Below are 16,212 nucleotides of genomic sequence, written 5' to 3'. Positions count from 1 at the left end.
ATAGCGCTCCATTCAGTGCAGTTGTAAAAACGTTCAATGAACGAGTGTGAAATTCCTACGATGGCTTGTTTTCATTTGCATGTTGCCATTCAATAATAAGTAAGATTTCTGTGCCACATACGTTAACGTTATAAATATATAGAGAGAGATTGCAAACATGCATTCTCAAATGTTTTCAACAATTAAATTGAAATCAATCATTCTAGCATTGCAGTATATTTTCCTTTCAGTCATTGTGCAGAATTGTCCCACTATTTTATAACGCTAAATTCTTTTATCGTTTGCTAACCAGAGGGAATAAAATACTAATAGAACCAAATTTAAGCGAGTTTGCTTCCCTTATCAACAAGAAGTGAAAGAAAGATAAATGCTCCGAATTCTTCGGGCGGAAATCTGCTTATGTCAGTGTGCTCTATCAGGCACTTCCGCTGTCTATTCAGCTGCAGAAAGTTTATAGCTTGTTATATTGTAATTCAGTCGGTTCCAGTCAGACCTTATTTGGGAAGCGCATTCCCGTCTTCCCTTTTTAGCGTATCTCGCAGCATGTTTTCGTTGGCATTGATTCAATTGAATCGTTCTCTTTGCAGTTAGTTATACTCGCATCGGTATATTAAAAAATCGTTTTTTTTTTTTTATTTGCGAATTTGAATGAGGCTTTTCTGCATAGTGCTGTCGTATTTAAGAATTAATTTGAATTATTAAACTTGATTCAACATCGTAATAATATTGTTTAAGTAAAATAAATAAAACAAAAGATGGTTGAAATGTTTAAAAAACAGGGAAAAACTGAATGAACGAATAAAAACTAACACATTACAAATAGGATATGCATAAATATGTTACATTAATAATTTTGTGAAAAGGCAAAGCTACAATCATTGCAAAGTGGATGCATTTGATTCCAATTTGTGTTATCAGTAATATGTGGATGGAGACGACGATACTTTAAATTTGATCTTACTCTGATATTGCGCTGAGAAATATATTTTACCAGATTGGCTTAGAAGTTGAATTTTCTCTCTGCAAAATCTAATAGAATCATGTTATGTCTTAGTCACGTGATAAACATAAATAACCGTGTTATTTAAATTCGAACTTCAGATACGAAGGGGATTCCACTGTTAAACTGGCGCGACCTTTGCGACGTTTATGAGCATATGAATGAATTAGATTGTCTAATTGAACACATTCATAAATTACTTCGACAAATCCCCAGTCTTTCTCTGCCTGTGTTATATATGCTTAATAGTAATAACATGCACTTGAGTATACTTTTTGATGCGAATCAATGAATGAATAAATTTGAACTATCTGGTTATATGTAAATTTAAAGTAGCAGATGTTGATAAAAAAATGTTTAGGATACCTTTCAACATAATTAAGAATAATGTTTTTGGAATCTTGTGACTGGAATTATTCTGATCTTTTGATTATGAAAGTATATTGGGTAGACTTTAATTGAATTTGGATATAGCTGATTTCTGCTATTGTGTTTATAATTTTACTCTGAAAGAGGAAATGTACTCGAAAATAAGATTCACGTATTCCACCTTTCGTTGAAATTCGACTTATTTTACATGTGCCCGTTTAGATAGATATATCACAATGCGGTGGTGGATGTAGGTTGTTTGTCGGATTCACTGCCCACTAGTTCTCTATTTACTTCAGAATAAAATGCAATAATTATGCTGGGACACGCGCCTGAAATTGGAAAGACTTTCTGTGCATGATTGAAATGCAGTAAACACCTGTTGTGCCCTTGAGTGGTTAGTATCCACCTAAATCTTCGTTGAACCTTTTTGGAGTATGGAAGACTTTTTTTTTCTTCCCCCGCCTTATGTATTTTCTAATTCTTGTTTTCCGTAAGCTAACCGTTTTGGTATGCTATGTAATGAAATTATGTCTTAAATAGTACGGAAAAAAATAATGTAGGACTGATTAACGCTTTAAAATTCAGAACGCATTATATAAAAAGAAAACCTCACGATCGTAATAAGTCGAATCTTCTCCTTTTCTTATATTTTTTTTTTTTTTTTTTTTAATCTTTAGTCGTGGTCATCAGTTGTGCAAATTAGAGTTAAAGCCTTGGGAAATAGACTTATTTTTTCCAATCAAGTTATTAAATTACCGAAGAACAAAAACGAATTTATTAAACTTAGGGTGTTTTTTTTGTGTTATTTAAATTAAAAGAACGTCTTGTCAGTAAATTATGAAAAAAAAAGCAAACCGAAAAACACATTTCAGAGTATAAATTTTATATTAAAATCAATAAATCATTTAAATCTGTACTTATATAAAGCTCAGTGTGTGTGTGTGTGTGTGTGTGTGTGTGTGTGTGTGTGTGTGTGTGTGTGTGTGTGTGTGTGTGTGTGTGTGTGTGTGTGTGTGTGTGTGTGTGTGTGTGTGTGTGTGTGTGTGTGTGTGTGTGTGTGTGTGTGTGTGTGTGTGTGTGTTGGTGCTCTACAGGCCAGCTTGTTCGACCTACAGCTACCAAATTTAGCACATGCATACCTTGGAGGTCGGGAATGTGCACCTGAATTAAAAACTAACTTTCCTGCCAAAAAATCTTTTCAGTTCCCCACCGCCAAATGAGTAAGGCTTCAGTTTTTTTTTTTTTTTTTTTTTTTTTTCCCACGCTAACAAGAATAGGCGTAACATATTTTCGGCCGATTATTTCAAACGATTCTGTTTATTTTCTTAATGTTTGATGCATTTAAAATTAAACATTGTTAATGAATCGATCTTTCAGATTCATTCTGAAGTACTTTTGAATTAAAATAAAACAGAATAAAAGATATTAAAAATTTCTAATCTTCGTAGTGTTACCCCAACTGGCGTAGAAAATTCACGCATGCGCATTGTGTTCTGATTGTTGACAACTATTTTCAACGGATGCGGACTTGATTTAAATTATTTTTAGGTTAGTTTTACGCCTTTGTAATTAAATTCTATTTATGTTAGTCATATATTTTTTGTATATGCTTTTATTTTTAAGTACATCGTTTTTTAAGTAGTTTTTTTAACCTGTTTCCGACCGATTATTTTAACCGATTCTGTTTATTTTCTTAGTGTTTGATGCATTTAAAATCAAACATTGTCAAACATTGTCTCATGATAAATCTGAGAAAATTTTGTTGACAAATTCTTGAGATATTACATAAATTAAGAAATATATTCTTTAGTGCCCATAAGCTTTAAATGCTCAATAATCATATTATTAAAAAATGCTTTGTTTCAGTAAAAAATATTATTATATTAATTGCAGATTAATCATTTCCACTTTAATTTAAAGCATAAATTCTACGGGAGCTAACAGAAAATTAGAGAGATACATATTACGTTATGACTGAAGGCCTTTATAATATTATGAGTGAATTATATGACTATCAAAATTTGGAAATATTTTAATGAAGAAGCTATTAAAGGAGGAATTACACGAAATATTTAATTATTAAAATTTTAACGAGCACTGAGATTTGCGAACCGGTTGGTCTCCAAAGGCGGTTAGTATGTAATAATAATAATAAAAAAAAGACGCTGTTAAAAAAAAAAACACCACCTTATCCTGTTGTTGCAGAAACATGTTAGGGAAATTTAGATTATATTAAAACTGTGATCATCGTGTCAGTGTTAGAAAATAAGTATATTAGTAAAATTTAAAATTGTCAGTTTCGTATGATTTTTTTTTGTTGTTGTTTCCATGCCATTTTTACTAATGAATAATAGTAAGTACATGCGAAAATATTTTTCTAATGAACTGTGTTAAATTACAACTAGCTGCCTCCGGTGACCATTTGCTCCTTCTCCATACCTATATTATTAATTTAATCTTGTCAACTACTTTGATAAACTACAAATTCTCAAAAGAATAGAAAGCATTATTTTAAGTATATTTACTTGCACAATAAATACAAAGATTTTGATTGGTTAACTTGGAATACAAAGTAGTGAAATTGGCGAAATCGGTCCAGTTGTTGAATTTTGAAGCTTTATTACAATTTTATTTTCCAGTAATTATGAAAGAGGATTAACGGATGGATGATGTATCCAGGGAATCGCGAATTTTCATATGAAATATAAATTGGCGAAATAAATACTCCACTTGTACCTGGGAGCAGGGAATTCTATCAACTTTACTTCACTGTACATTCTTCTATAGAAAGATAAGTTTTTGAGATTTCTCTAAAAGCTGGAATGTTGCGTTTGGGTAAATGATTATTGATGACATTATCTAGTGTTTCTTATAAAATAAAAATTATAGAAGTCAGACCAGTTGATGGAACGGGTCTTTGGGTTTGCCAGTTATTTTGACTTTATAAACAAGAACAAAAATTATGCCAAGATTTTTTTCTTTATTCATTAAATGATAGTTAATTTCTACTTTAAATCTTTCTTAAATCCGAAAGAAAAAATATTGCTTATAATGTGGAAATATAAAAATTTCGGCTCGTATCATAAATTTGTTATTTTTCACCTGGTAACTATTAATAACTAGAGCAAGATCAAACATCCATTTTTATTACAATCCAAAACTGATGTCATTCGGTTTAATTTTATGAAATTTCGAATCATGTTATAATGCAATACAGATATATGAAACTGCTGTAAAAACGTCTTTTAACGTGGCGATTGTAAATATGTCATTAAGGATTTAATTAGAAACTGTGCATTAGATTTCACATGGAAAATTCTATGATACGAAGAAGGCTTCCTTATAAAGTGCTGCAGAGTTAGTTCATTAGTTGCAACAATAAAATTTTATCACTGTGCATAAAAAAAAAAAGTTTTCCCAACTAACTGAAATCTAAGAAAGGGCGTGTTGAAAAATATTCTGAAGCAACGCCTAATTTCCGCATGTCTAAGGAATAACCATAAATATCTTGCTTTTAATTTATTGTTAGAAGATTATGAAAGAATCAGTGTTCTTTAAAAGTAGATCGTTGATTTCGCGATGCTATATATGGACATCGGAATCTCAGCATCTCTTGATGGTCTCGGGATTTTGAGTGGCAGGTGGTTATGACGTCATCGCGGAAACTTTTTATCTCCGTTACTCCATTAAAGAAGGATGTAAATAAATATGCCGCACTTCTGTGTTTGTGTGTTTGAACCAGTTTCCTTACGCTTTGCAGCCGAAAAGGTTGGGCTGGTTTCCAAGAGAGAGAGAGAAAAAAAAAAAAAAAAAAAAAAAAAAGCCAGGGTAAAAGAGCATCAATTTAAAATTTTAATCCGAGCTTAGAAATCCTGCGTTTTTTTTTTTTTTTTTTAAAGAAATTTCCTATGAATATGATTTTATTTCATCACGAAGTATGAAGTAAATTTTTTTTTTAATTTGTTGATGCCTATTATCTTCCTTGTTTCATTTTTGTAATGTCGTATGAAACTTGATCGTGATTCAAATGAATTATGAATGCTGTTTCTTTAATACACGTTAAATTTGTAATAGGGGAACTACAATCTGTAGGCTAGATGAGACCTCTCGCAGATATTAGTGTGGCTTTTGGGAATATTATATACAGCAAAATACAGGTTTTAGAAATGGAGCCGCAGCTTTCGTTCTTCCATACTACGCGGTTTTATGTAGCGCTCAGTCGCACACTTCTGATGAAGCACTGAAATGTTCAATAAAAATACTTCTTAAAAATTATAAAGGTTAAAGGTTTTACGATCTATCGATCGCATGAACATTATTCAAAAAAATAATGTCCATACTATGATTATTGACACTCCAACTGACCGAGTGAGAGAAATATCATTTATTTTAGGACGATCAACGATTCCATTATTTTAGACCAATCAACATTGGGAAACATTAGGCTCCGATTGGTGTAATTTCGAAATCATTAATGGAGTGGTCTAAAATCATACATTTTAATGAAATATTTATATTCAGATTTTTATTACCCATTCAGTTTTAGTTGTAAAAATTGGAGTTTCTTTTATTTAAAATGTTAGTCTCAAGAATATTAAATGCGATTTATATGACCAAAAATTTGTGTAAAAATTTGAACTTCATTAATCATAAGAATATTATTGAATAATACTGTATGTAATAAAAGATGTTTGCCTTAAATGGCACTGAATTATTGAATTACATTGCAGATATTTTAAGACAAACCTTTTTCTTGCATTTATTTTTCTAGAAAATATCGTTTCCTATTAATTTATTTCTTACAGACTCGCGCTAAAAAATTGAACTTTTCTTTGTTTGATTTGGTTGAGAATTGACTCCGTAATTTTTTAAACTTTTGTCAGCCTGGTGTGGTGGTAGTATGTTGATAGAAACTAATTTATTATCACAAACATAACCTGCTCGTGCAGGTTAAATTTTATTTTTAATTTGTGTGATATATATTATTAGGAGTTATGCTTAAAATATTTTTTAAATTAAATTATAGCGCAAAATAATAAGTATCATTGAGAAGATTTTAAGATGTATAAATTATTTTTGTACTTTAATCATTTTTGAAGTTATCAGGGGGGAGACATCAAAATTTTGTTTAATTTTTGTTTAAAATTTTAATTGAATTTTCAAACAAAATGCGAACAATCATCTTTATTATAAGTAACGATAAAGATTAAGATAAACTCATCTTAAATAATACTTCATTTTGTAACATGACATGATTTAGTTGATAACGTGATTTAATTGTTCATCAGTTTACTTACTACTGAATTTGATTTGTTATTATATTTCGTAAGAAGTTAAATTTTAGTCTCAAATTTTTGAAAAAATTGCAGTGATGTTTTTAATTTTTTCTAAACATTTTATTTTTTCAAAAGCTGGCAATTCTGTCCAAAAACATTTATAGAAGATCATTCCACCCATTTATATTAAATAGCTATTGCGCAGTCATTTTAATCAGTAAACAATGAAATTTTTTATTATTTATTTCATAAAGCATACAAGTTTATTTTCATTCATACCATATATCTAAAAAATCAAAAGTAGGAGGAAGGTGTCAGATTTGTCCAGCAATCGATTTTTTTAAATTTATCAATAAATAGAGCATAATAAATAAATTAGTTTTAAATTTGTAAAAATTTCAGTTTCTAATAGGACCAACGGATTAGAGGATTAGATTAAAGACAAAATAAATTATTATTTATACTTGTTTTGAAATTTTTGAATAAATCTTATTTTTATTTGTCCGCTTCTCCGGCTAACGTATTGGTTGAAGTTCTGAAAATGTGTCCCCTTTCATTGGGAAACTTCTTGAAAAAACTTAATTGAAAATGTGTAACATCACAGAATGCATATTCAGCTATCTGTAGTGTTGTTGATAGATACCGGTAATCGCGTAGTATTACGATGTTAGTAAAAGTATTTGCTGTCTTGTCCATAAACAAATAGTGGATTTGAACCGAAGTTTGGCGTTGGATGGTATCTAATCGAATATTCTTTTATTGGTTAAAGGTATCTATCTATTCAAAGTAGACTATAACCAACCTTCCAAGGCAAGTCTTCTAGAAAATAAAAAATGAGCATCTTCCCCTTTGTGTAGGAAAAAAGCTATAGTAGAATCAATTATGTGATGAGCGAAAAAAAAATTGGTTATTTTCTTATCTTTGTTTTAAATTAGCTGCATTTATTAATTTACATTTAAAAATGTAAAGTAATTGTTACAAGCGTAAATAGCAAACAAATCCAGTACTTGTTTATGGCATCATCTTCTGAAATTGTACTTAATGCAACACACACACACACACACACACACACACACACACACACACACACACACACACACACACACACACACACACACACACACAATGCATACTTTATTTTGAGAATCCCAGATCTAGTTATATGAAATCTTAAAAAGATTTTCTATCTTTAAAAGAGCGTTCTTCAATCTGAGGGAGGGATGGTCAGTGTATTTTTTTATCTCCTTTTCTGCTTTTTAACTTTTGGCTTAAAATTTATTCTGTGAGATTAAACTATATCTTAGCATTAGGTTTATGGTATATGTTTTGTTTAAATAGGTGGTCAGAATTTTATTTTTATTTCATGGTGAGAATTCATCGATATGGTACTGTATTGCACAATCAGTTAATGGACGTTTTTTTAAGCCTCTGAGTAAACATTTTGACAGCAAATGATGTAGATTTAGAAAGAAAAAATCTTGTTTAATAACAAGCTTTTAGTCAGGCAGCAAGTAACTGGATGAGGGCTGAACGGTTTCTCGGCTTCAGATGTTAAACTAAAATTAGCTCTGACTTTTATAAGAATGGAATAGATCTTTTAACGATTAAAAAAAATAATAAAGGATTAAATTTTTTTTTAATTCCTCGACGCCTACTGAAATATTTTACTCGTATCGTTTCCACTCTTCATCAAGCAGAAATTCAATACCTTTAGATTCTTATCTTTGTTTTTCTTATGATGGATAACACTGAAAAAGAAAAAATGTATGACGTTAACCGTGCTCTTATTCTCCGACACTTGTTCTATATCCCACAACTTAAGATTCTTATATGTTTTCCTTATTCCCCCCTCTCCCTCTTTTTTTAATCTTTAAGCCTAACTCTTGCTTTTCGATCATAATGACACAGACAAGGTCAAGTGACCCATCATAACTTCTTGTTTTTAAGTTTTTGCTTTAACACCATAATGTTATTCATTTTCAAAATTTAACTCGCAGTTTTTTTCTAACATTTTAAATAAAAAAATAATTGGTTCATTTTATTAAAAAAATGCTTATGAAATAAGTACGTCCTCGATTGATAATTATATAAATATTAAATATATTTTTATGTAAAATAAATACAGTGGATTCAACTATCTGGCCTTAGGTGGCGAAAGAGTGGATTGGAGTTACCGCATTTATTCATGTTTTCTATTACTTATCAAGGTTCCCACGGACGTTAAAAAGGCCCTGAATAGATTTCTGTTAGTGTCCCCTAAAGAGGCCATATTTTTTGTTTCTAGCCCCTTTTCCTATTCGTGGCTTTAATTTTCAGTTTACTTAAGCTTACAGCCCGAAAATTTGCGGAAGTTTATTTATGATACAAAGTCGAAAATTGCTGGGCGAGTTATGCATAAAAATTGCAAACGCAAATACATTGAATACACAAAAAGTGATGAATCGGTCTGGTAAAATATAGGAGGGGAGCATCCGTCTGTATCTCGGAATAGATGCTCGAAGGTCCTTACTTAATGCAGAGAATTTGGAGGCTGGATAGTTTTTGTAATTCCATCATAAATTAAGCAACAGTAAAGATATTTTAAAGTTTTTAGACTTTATATATATACATACAGTGGGTAAAAAAAATTTCTGGTACGGAAGACAATAATAAAAATAAACTAGCATAATTTCTAATCTTTGTTTTGTATCTTTATAAACTACTTATATATTGCTGATATGAGCCTTTAAAAGGGAGTTTCATAATAAAGTTCTCTTTTTTACAAAATTCAGCAAGTCCGTTTGCAATTTTTAAGATAAATAACAAAATATCATGCAAAAAAAAAAAATTCGTACGAATATGCAAATTCCTTTTGACGTGCTCTACAACTAATCCACAGTAAATATTCGAAGTTTGATGGTTTGTCAGAGTGAAGAATACGACATAACAGTTGTTTAATTCCAATGTTTCGCCGATTGTCTTAAAATGGAAATTCAGAAATCCATTCGGGAATTAATAATTCGGTTGCGAAAAAATGGATTATTTATGAAAAAAAATCAGTAAATGACTTACAAACCAAAGTCTACAGTGTAATATATTATTGAAAGATACCGTGATGAGTAAACATTTGAGGATAGAGATCGATCCGGAAGATCTCCGACGTTAAATCGCTTGCATAAAAAAAATATCATGTGTAAGATGCAAGATAATCACTCGAATTAGTGCGCCACAACTTGCAACTGATTTAGTGATTAATTACAATATTAAATTCGCATCTTAAATTGTGAGAAATGTCATTTAAAAAAACAGGTTATAATGGATGTGGGGCCCGTAAGAAGTCTAAGTCTCTGCTACAGAGAAAGCGTCTCGAGTTTACAAAGAAGCATATAAGCAAGCCTCTTATCTATTTGGGAATCGGTCATTTTTAGTGATGAATCAAAATTTAATATCCGTGGGCCGGATGGTCGAGTTATGATCTGGAGGGAATCAAAAAACAGTATGTGTTACTTAAGAATGTATGTGGAACTGTGAAGCACGGTGATGCTTGGAATATGGTATGGGGATGTGTAAGTGCTGCTGGTGTCGGATATTTGTGTTTTATAAATGGAAATATGGATAGGTGCATACATCTTGACATTCTAAAACAAAACGTTTTAACCAATGCAGATAAACTGTCCCTTGGAATGGACTTTACTTTTCAACTGGACAACGATCCTAAGCACACCTCCAAGATTTGTCAAGAGTAATGTCTCTATAATGTTAAAAAACAGCTTCATAGCCTTCCCTAGTATCCCGATTTAATTCTTATAGGACATTTATTGGAAGAAATCGGTCGTGAACTAAAAAAAGTATGACACAAAGAACAAGGTTGAACTCAAAAGGGTCATTCAAGACATTTGGAGTAGTATTTCTCCAAAAACAACAACAACAACAACAACAACAACAAAAAAAAACTGATGGGGATTATGCCACCACATTTGAGAGAAGTGATAAAGGCCAAAGGAAAAAAAAAGGTTGTTGCTGTTGTTGCTGTTGTATTATTTACTATTACTTTTTTTAATTTCATATAAAAATCATGGTATCTCAGTTTTCATAGAACCACCATTCTAATTTGTTGCTTTTCCTCTCTCAGACCTACTCTGGCCTCTTCTGCGTCGTAGTCAATCCATACAAGAAGCTTCCTATCTATACTGAGAAAGTTATTGAGCTGTACAAAGGTAAAAAACGACATGAAGTGCCTCCACATATTTTCGCTGTCACGGATGGCGCCTACCGTAGCATGTTGCAAGGTAAGTTAGTGTATTTCGAATGTTATTTTGAAACCCGTTCTGGGGGACTCGAATTGGCATAAAATGTTTAACGTAGTTATTCATATATGTATGTAAGCTGTTGTCTTCTTAGAATTGAGTCAGTTGGAGACTGTATCAAGAATCTATATATATTATAATATCATTTACCATTCAAGCAGTTTAGTATTTAACCAATGCTTCGTTGATACCGTATAGTATTCTATAACAAATGGCAATTTCTTTCTTTCTCTCTCTCATCTTAAAATGATGCTGAACACTTGCTGCATCATTAACATGTTGCAAAAATTAATGCTCGGAATTACGAGGTATTTTTTCATTCGCAGTTGCAATTTCATTCTTTACTATGCAGATAATAAGTAAGATCTTTCTTCCCCAGCTTTCAACAATAGGGGGAAAAAAGTAAGGAATTGAAATATTGAAAGCGGTCTGAATTTCACAGTAACAATGAAAACCATTGCACAATTTCAGAAGTTGTTAGGGTAAAGTGCCAAAATATCATAATTTTTAATTTGATATAATTCTAATTAATAATAATTTAATTAAAATTAAATAATAATTTGATATAAATATAATTTGAATGATAATATATAATTCTAATTAACATTCTTAAAAATAGCTAGGAGGTGCAAATCGTGACCTTCGAGATTCTACTTTCCCATCATCTAAAGAATATCTGTGCTAAATTTATAGTTTAGTTTGGTTTAGTTTTGTTATATTAACGTCCCGCTTTAAAGCAACACTAGGGCTATTTGGGGACAGACCTCGTCATTTTGAACCACGGGCAGATGATGAGGACGACACCTAACCTGGCACTCCCCTCTCCAAACTTCCACACCACATCAGCAAGAGAGCGTTTGGTCCCGACGGATTTAACGTACACTTACACGCCGGTTCTTCGACGGAATCGCACCTCGAACCTGAAACCTTCCGGTTCCGAAGCCAAGACCTTATCACCAGGCCACCGTTGCTCCTTTAAAAATTCTGAAGCGACTCCATCAAAACACAAGTATTCCTTTGCACTCACCGAGATTAAAATAGAGAAGTGAAACGAGGTATAATGAAGTGAAGCTAAATATTATGGGAAAATTTCAATAGAATGTTTCAAATCGAGTTGCCCTTTTAAATTATTTTTCATATTTGCTAATGAATGTTAATACTCGTGCTTATTGGTATTGACGAATAATTGCAAAAGCTTAAGCTATTCCGAATAAATGCAAGTGTGGCTGTTTTAGAACACTCGAGTATTCTTTAAATCTGTGCCGCCTGGCAACACCACACAGGTATCCCGCGAAAACTGCCTGATCTAATGATAACTAAAATGATCTGAACCTGATCTGATAACTAAAATGGTCTACTTGCGCCAAATAAAAAGTATCCCAATTAGATATGCGGAGGGCATAGCGTTAAGAAAGGAGTAGAAACGCCTTGTCGCCAGTTCGAGATTGGATTCCACTAAAGATCCGATGTAGTATATGGACACCTGAAGTACATTAAATATATTGGCGGGAAAAATCAAACATAAAGCAAATGTGTTGTGTATGTTGATAGTTATCTGGTCATTTCTTTTGGTCATCTGACCATTTCAAACCAATTCTTTTGTAGTTTATAAACCGGAGTGTCAGTTATACTAACTATAGTCTAATTAATAAATGGAAAAAGTAGAAATTTGCAATATGTGAAATTGGAGATATGTGTAAATGCATTTTTTGTTTGTTTTCTGAAGCACAGTTGACAATTCATGTAGTTTCCTCTTTCACCAAATTATTGCCAATAGATATCATTATTTCGTTTGTCTTTTATTAGTGTGGTCTGCTGATATGTATTTTAATTTGTTTCTTCATTTGAGTTGTATCGGATATTTAATTAAAAAATGTTAATCTGGAAATTCACAATTTATATTTTCTATCTTTGTGTAAGTTATACAGAATAGAGTTACGGTATCTTTCACACCAAAAGAGCAAAAATGTCTATAATCGCTATAAATGCAGAAAATTAGCATAATTTATATTCTAATTGACGGGGAATAATCTAGTTCAGCTCGTCAGCATAAAGCCTCTACTGTACTATGCTTCAAATCTGTTCAAAATTAATACAATAAATAAATTTTTTTTTTTTTAAGCCTTTGGCAGAGTCTTTATTCAAAACCGCCAATTTGTAATTTTTTTGTTTTTAAGCGTTATTTCTTTTGACCCTATCTTGTATATTTAAAATAAATTTAAATTAACATTTTTAAAAATCAAATTTAACTTTTAAACAAGTTGAACATAAAATTTTTGAGATATTATGGTATATATATAAGCTCAAAAATAAAATGATCTTTTTCTTCGTCTTTTATACGTCTATGAATGATTATATTCTTACCTCATTATTCAACACAAAGTTATATCTAATGTCATGTTATTGATCAAAAATCTAGTTCATCTAAATCTTCATAAGGAGGTATATCTTCTAATGACACTTGTTCCTGTGGTTCATCCGTTTTTTCATCTCCTGGATGATCCTTCGGTGGAAGCTCTTTTACATCGGGTTGGCTTAAAGTTGGTCCTTGCTTGCCCAAACTTTTGGGTTTGAGTGTTTCAGTCGGATGTGCCCCATCCATTTCTGGTGGAATATATTTCTTGTAATCTTGCAGCGCTTCGCAGAGCTGCTTGTTTTCCGAAAGGTGGTCTGCTGTACTTCTGGTTAGTATAGTTCTAGGTATAGAACCGAGTTCTCCTTTCATTTTGCTTATCAAATGGCATTTGTTTGGTGGATGGTGCTTGCTAGAATCGGCAAAAAGTTCGAGATCAGAATCGCTGTTTTTGATTTTTACGAACACCGCCTGCGATCGTGTTGTTATTCTAGAAGTGCCGACACTTGGTTTGTATGTGTCGTGACGTAGCCATACTTCATTGTCTAGATTATTTCCTTTATTGAATGACATCTCCCTGAATTGGATTTTTCATCGAGCCTGTTTGAATGACTCTTTTAAAGTGACTGTTAGATCTATTGCGAATTTAAGTTGAATTTCCGAGTTAAACCGAATAGATTTGTGAATTTAGAGCATTCTGTATTTGTTTTGACTCATGTTCATTTCAAATAACCGCTGCGTGGTTTTTGGCTCGCGTTCAATAGTTTTCGTGCTCAGGTAAAGTGAATGTAAATATTGCGTTGAGAGTAACGACTGCTATCTCTTCAATAATTATTTTCAAATAAAAAGCGGAAACCAGTGAAAAGAAACCTAAAGATCATTCTCCGTGTGAACGAAGCAATTCTCCTAGCTTTGCGATATTCTTAGAATAACGCATGTACTAAACGTAAAGAAACGTGTTTCTGTTTTGTTTGTAGATAAAGGAAATTTTCTTTCGCATTAATATTTAAAAAAAATAATAAATGCAATGGAAGACAATCTTACTCTTTCTTCTGGCAAATTAATCTCATTTTTAATTTTTAATCCTCATAATTTTAATTTTAAAAATGCCTTTATCGGGTATTAACTTGGAACTTCATTCATGTTTAACAAAGATGGTAGAAAACGTTTTTGCACATAGCATCTAATATCTGATAACATTTGTTGCTTGAAGCGTTCGCGTCCATTTATATGTACTAAGATGTGCAATGTATTCCGACATAAAGTGTGTCACGTGAACAATTGAATTCATCTGACTAACTTAAAACGACTTTTTATGAAAATTGATTCGTCACAAACTCTATTTAGTGGAAAACGCAAAGTTCAGTTCTTCGCTTTATTGAGAAGATGGTTATAGATTTTTTTTAAAAATTTTTAATTGTTTGATATGACTCACTTCTTTCTGAACTTAGAGAACTGAGCACTCGTTTTAACTACCTTCTGTAGATCTAACCAAAAGTTGGTTTCTCCTCTTCTGGACGGTGGTATGGTAGTAAGGTCTTGGCTTTGGAACCAGAGAATTTCAGGTTCCGGGCCTGATTCCATCGAAGAACCGCCGAGTAAGCGGGCCTGGCGCACGTGGCCAAACGTCCTCTCGCTGGTGTGGTGCAGAAGTTGGTGCCAGCACAATTGTCGTCCCCATCATCAGATCGCTGAAAATTGCGAAGTCCGTGCCAAACTAACTCTAATGTTGCTTTAAAACGGACGTTATAAATGAACAAAACTCTGGACGGTTTTATGCAAACATTTGAGCAGAGGATAAGATGTATTATCATTTCCACATTTTCAAAGCCACGTTTTATGATCCGTCACTTATTCGTTCTCCTGCCTCCCTGTGTGTGTGTGTGTGTGTATGTGTATATATATATATATATATATATATATATATATATATATATATATATATATATATATATAATGTAATGATATTTTAACTCTAATTTCAATTTAATTAATTTTCAAGGTTTTATCTTAATTTAGCCCATAGTAACTTCATTCTAAAATATTCTCTTATTTCGTGATCCAATTCCACTGTCTCTACTTAATTAATTCAAGAGAAGCTTTGTTAAATTGTTGAATCAGCTAAAATCTAACTTTCCCACACTGCGCGTGAAGAGATAAAATACCGCTGATCAGGCAAATTCTTTTTTAAAATCTCCCTGTGTTTCCCCAACCTTGTCCATGCGAGTAACGAAAATCCCTATTGAAATCTCATAATATATTAGCACTGTAAAGAAATATTTTCCCTATCAAAATTATAGGTTATATAAGACCAGGGATAAAATGTCCAAGGACTCATCGCAAGGAAATGTGCTCATCGCTTGTACATATGCTTGCTTCTTCAAAAATGAAATAAAACGACGTCACGAAATCAAAAGTATCTTCACTGTCTTCAAACTGCATCATGCTTCACAACAAATAATGTCACACACACACACACACACACACACACATATATATACAGGGTATGGGAGTAACTTTAAGGGGTGATAGTACACAAGACGAGTAATAGTAAATAGGAAACCAAGTGTCCCAAACGTCTTCCTAAGGAGATAGGAGCCATCAAAGTTTAGGGCCCTAAATTTCAAATGATGATAAAAAACGGAAAAATGGATCGATTCATTTGCGGTTTTCGCTAAAATCATTCTTTAAATTAGTATTTTCTAAAAAAAAAAAATTTTTTTAAAGCCAAAGTTTAAAAAATGCCGATAGAGTGCGCTCTAGTCTTTGGAGTACCAAACAACTACTTTTTACCAGTATTTTTTTTTATTTTGTTAAATGTTTACTAAAGCTTAGACTTTAACTTAAATTTTGAGCTCAAAATTGAAACCATCGGGAGCGGTTAAGTGGCGCAAATTTAACCGCGTTCAGGGGGTTAAATTTTAA

The 16,212-nt window shown here is 32.0% G+C and overlaps 1 protein-coding gene across 2 annotated transcripts in view; it reads left to right on the top strand.

Annotated features, from left to right (window-relative positions):
- The window catches only part of LOC129988395 (myosin heavy chain, non-muscle-like), an 86,137-nt gene that overhangs the window by 29,377 nt on the left and 40,548 nt on the right, over positions 1-16,212 (top strand). For both annotated transcript variants that reach the window (XM_056096619.1, XM_056096618.1), the window contains exon 2: positions 10,760-10,916. In XM_056096619.1, the coding sequence (XP_055952594.1) occupies positions 10,760-10,916 (157 nt within the window). The remainder of the gene's footprint in view (positions 1-10,759; positions 10,917-16,212) is intronic.

This window comes from Argiope bruennichi, chromosome 10 (assembly GCF_947563725.1).
Source record: "Argiope bruennichi chromosome 10, qqArgBrue1.1, whole genome shotgun sequence".
Lineage (NCBI taxonomy): Eukaryota > Metazoa > Arthropoda > Arachnida > Araneae > Araneidae > Argiope > Argiope bruennichi.
This window is presented reverse-complemented; position numbering and strand designations above follow the sequence as displayed.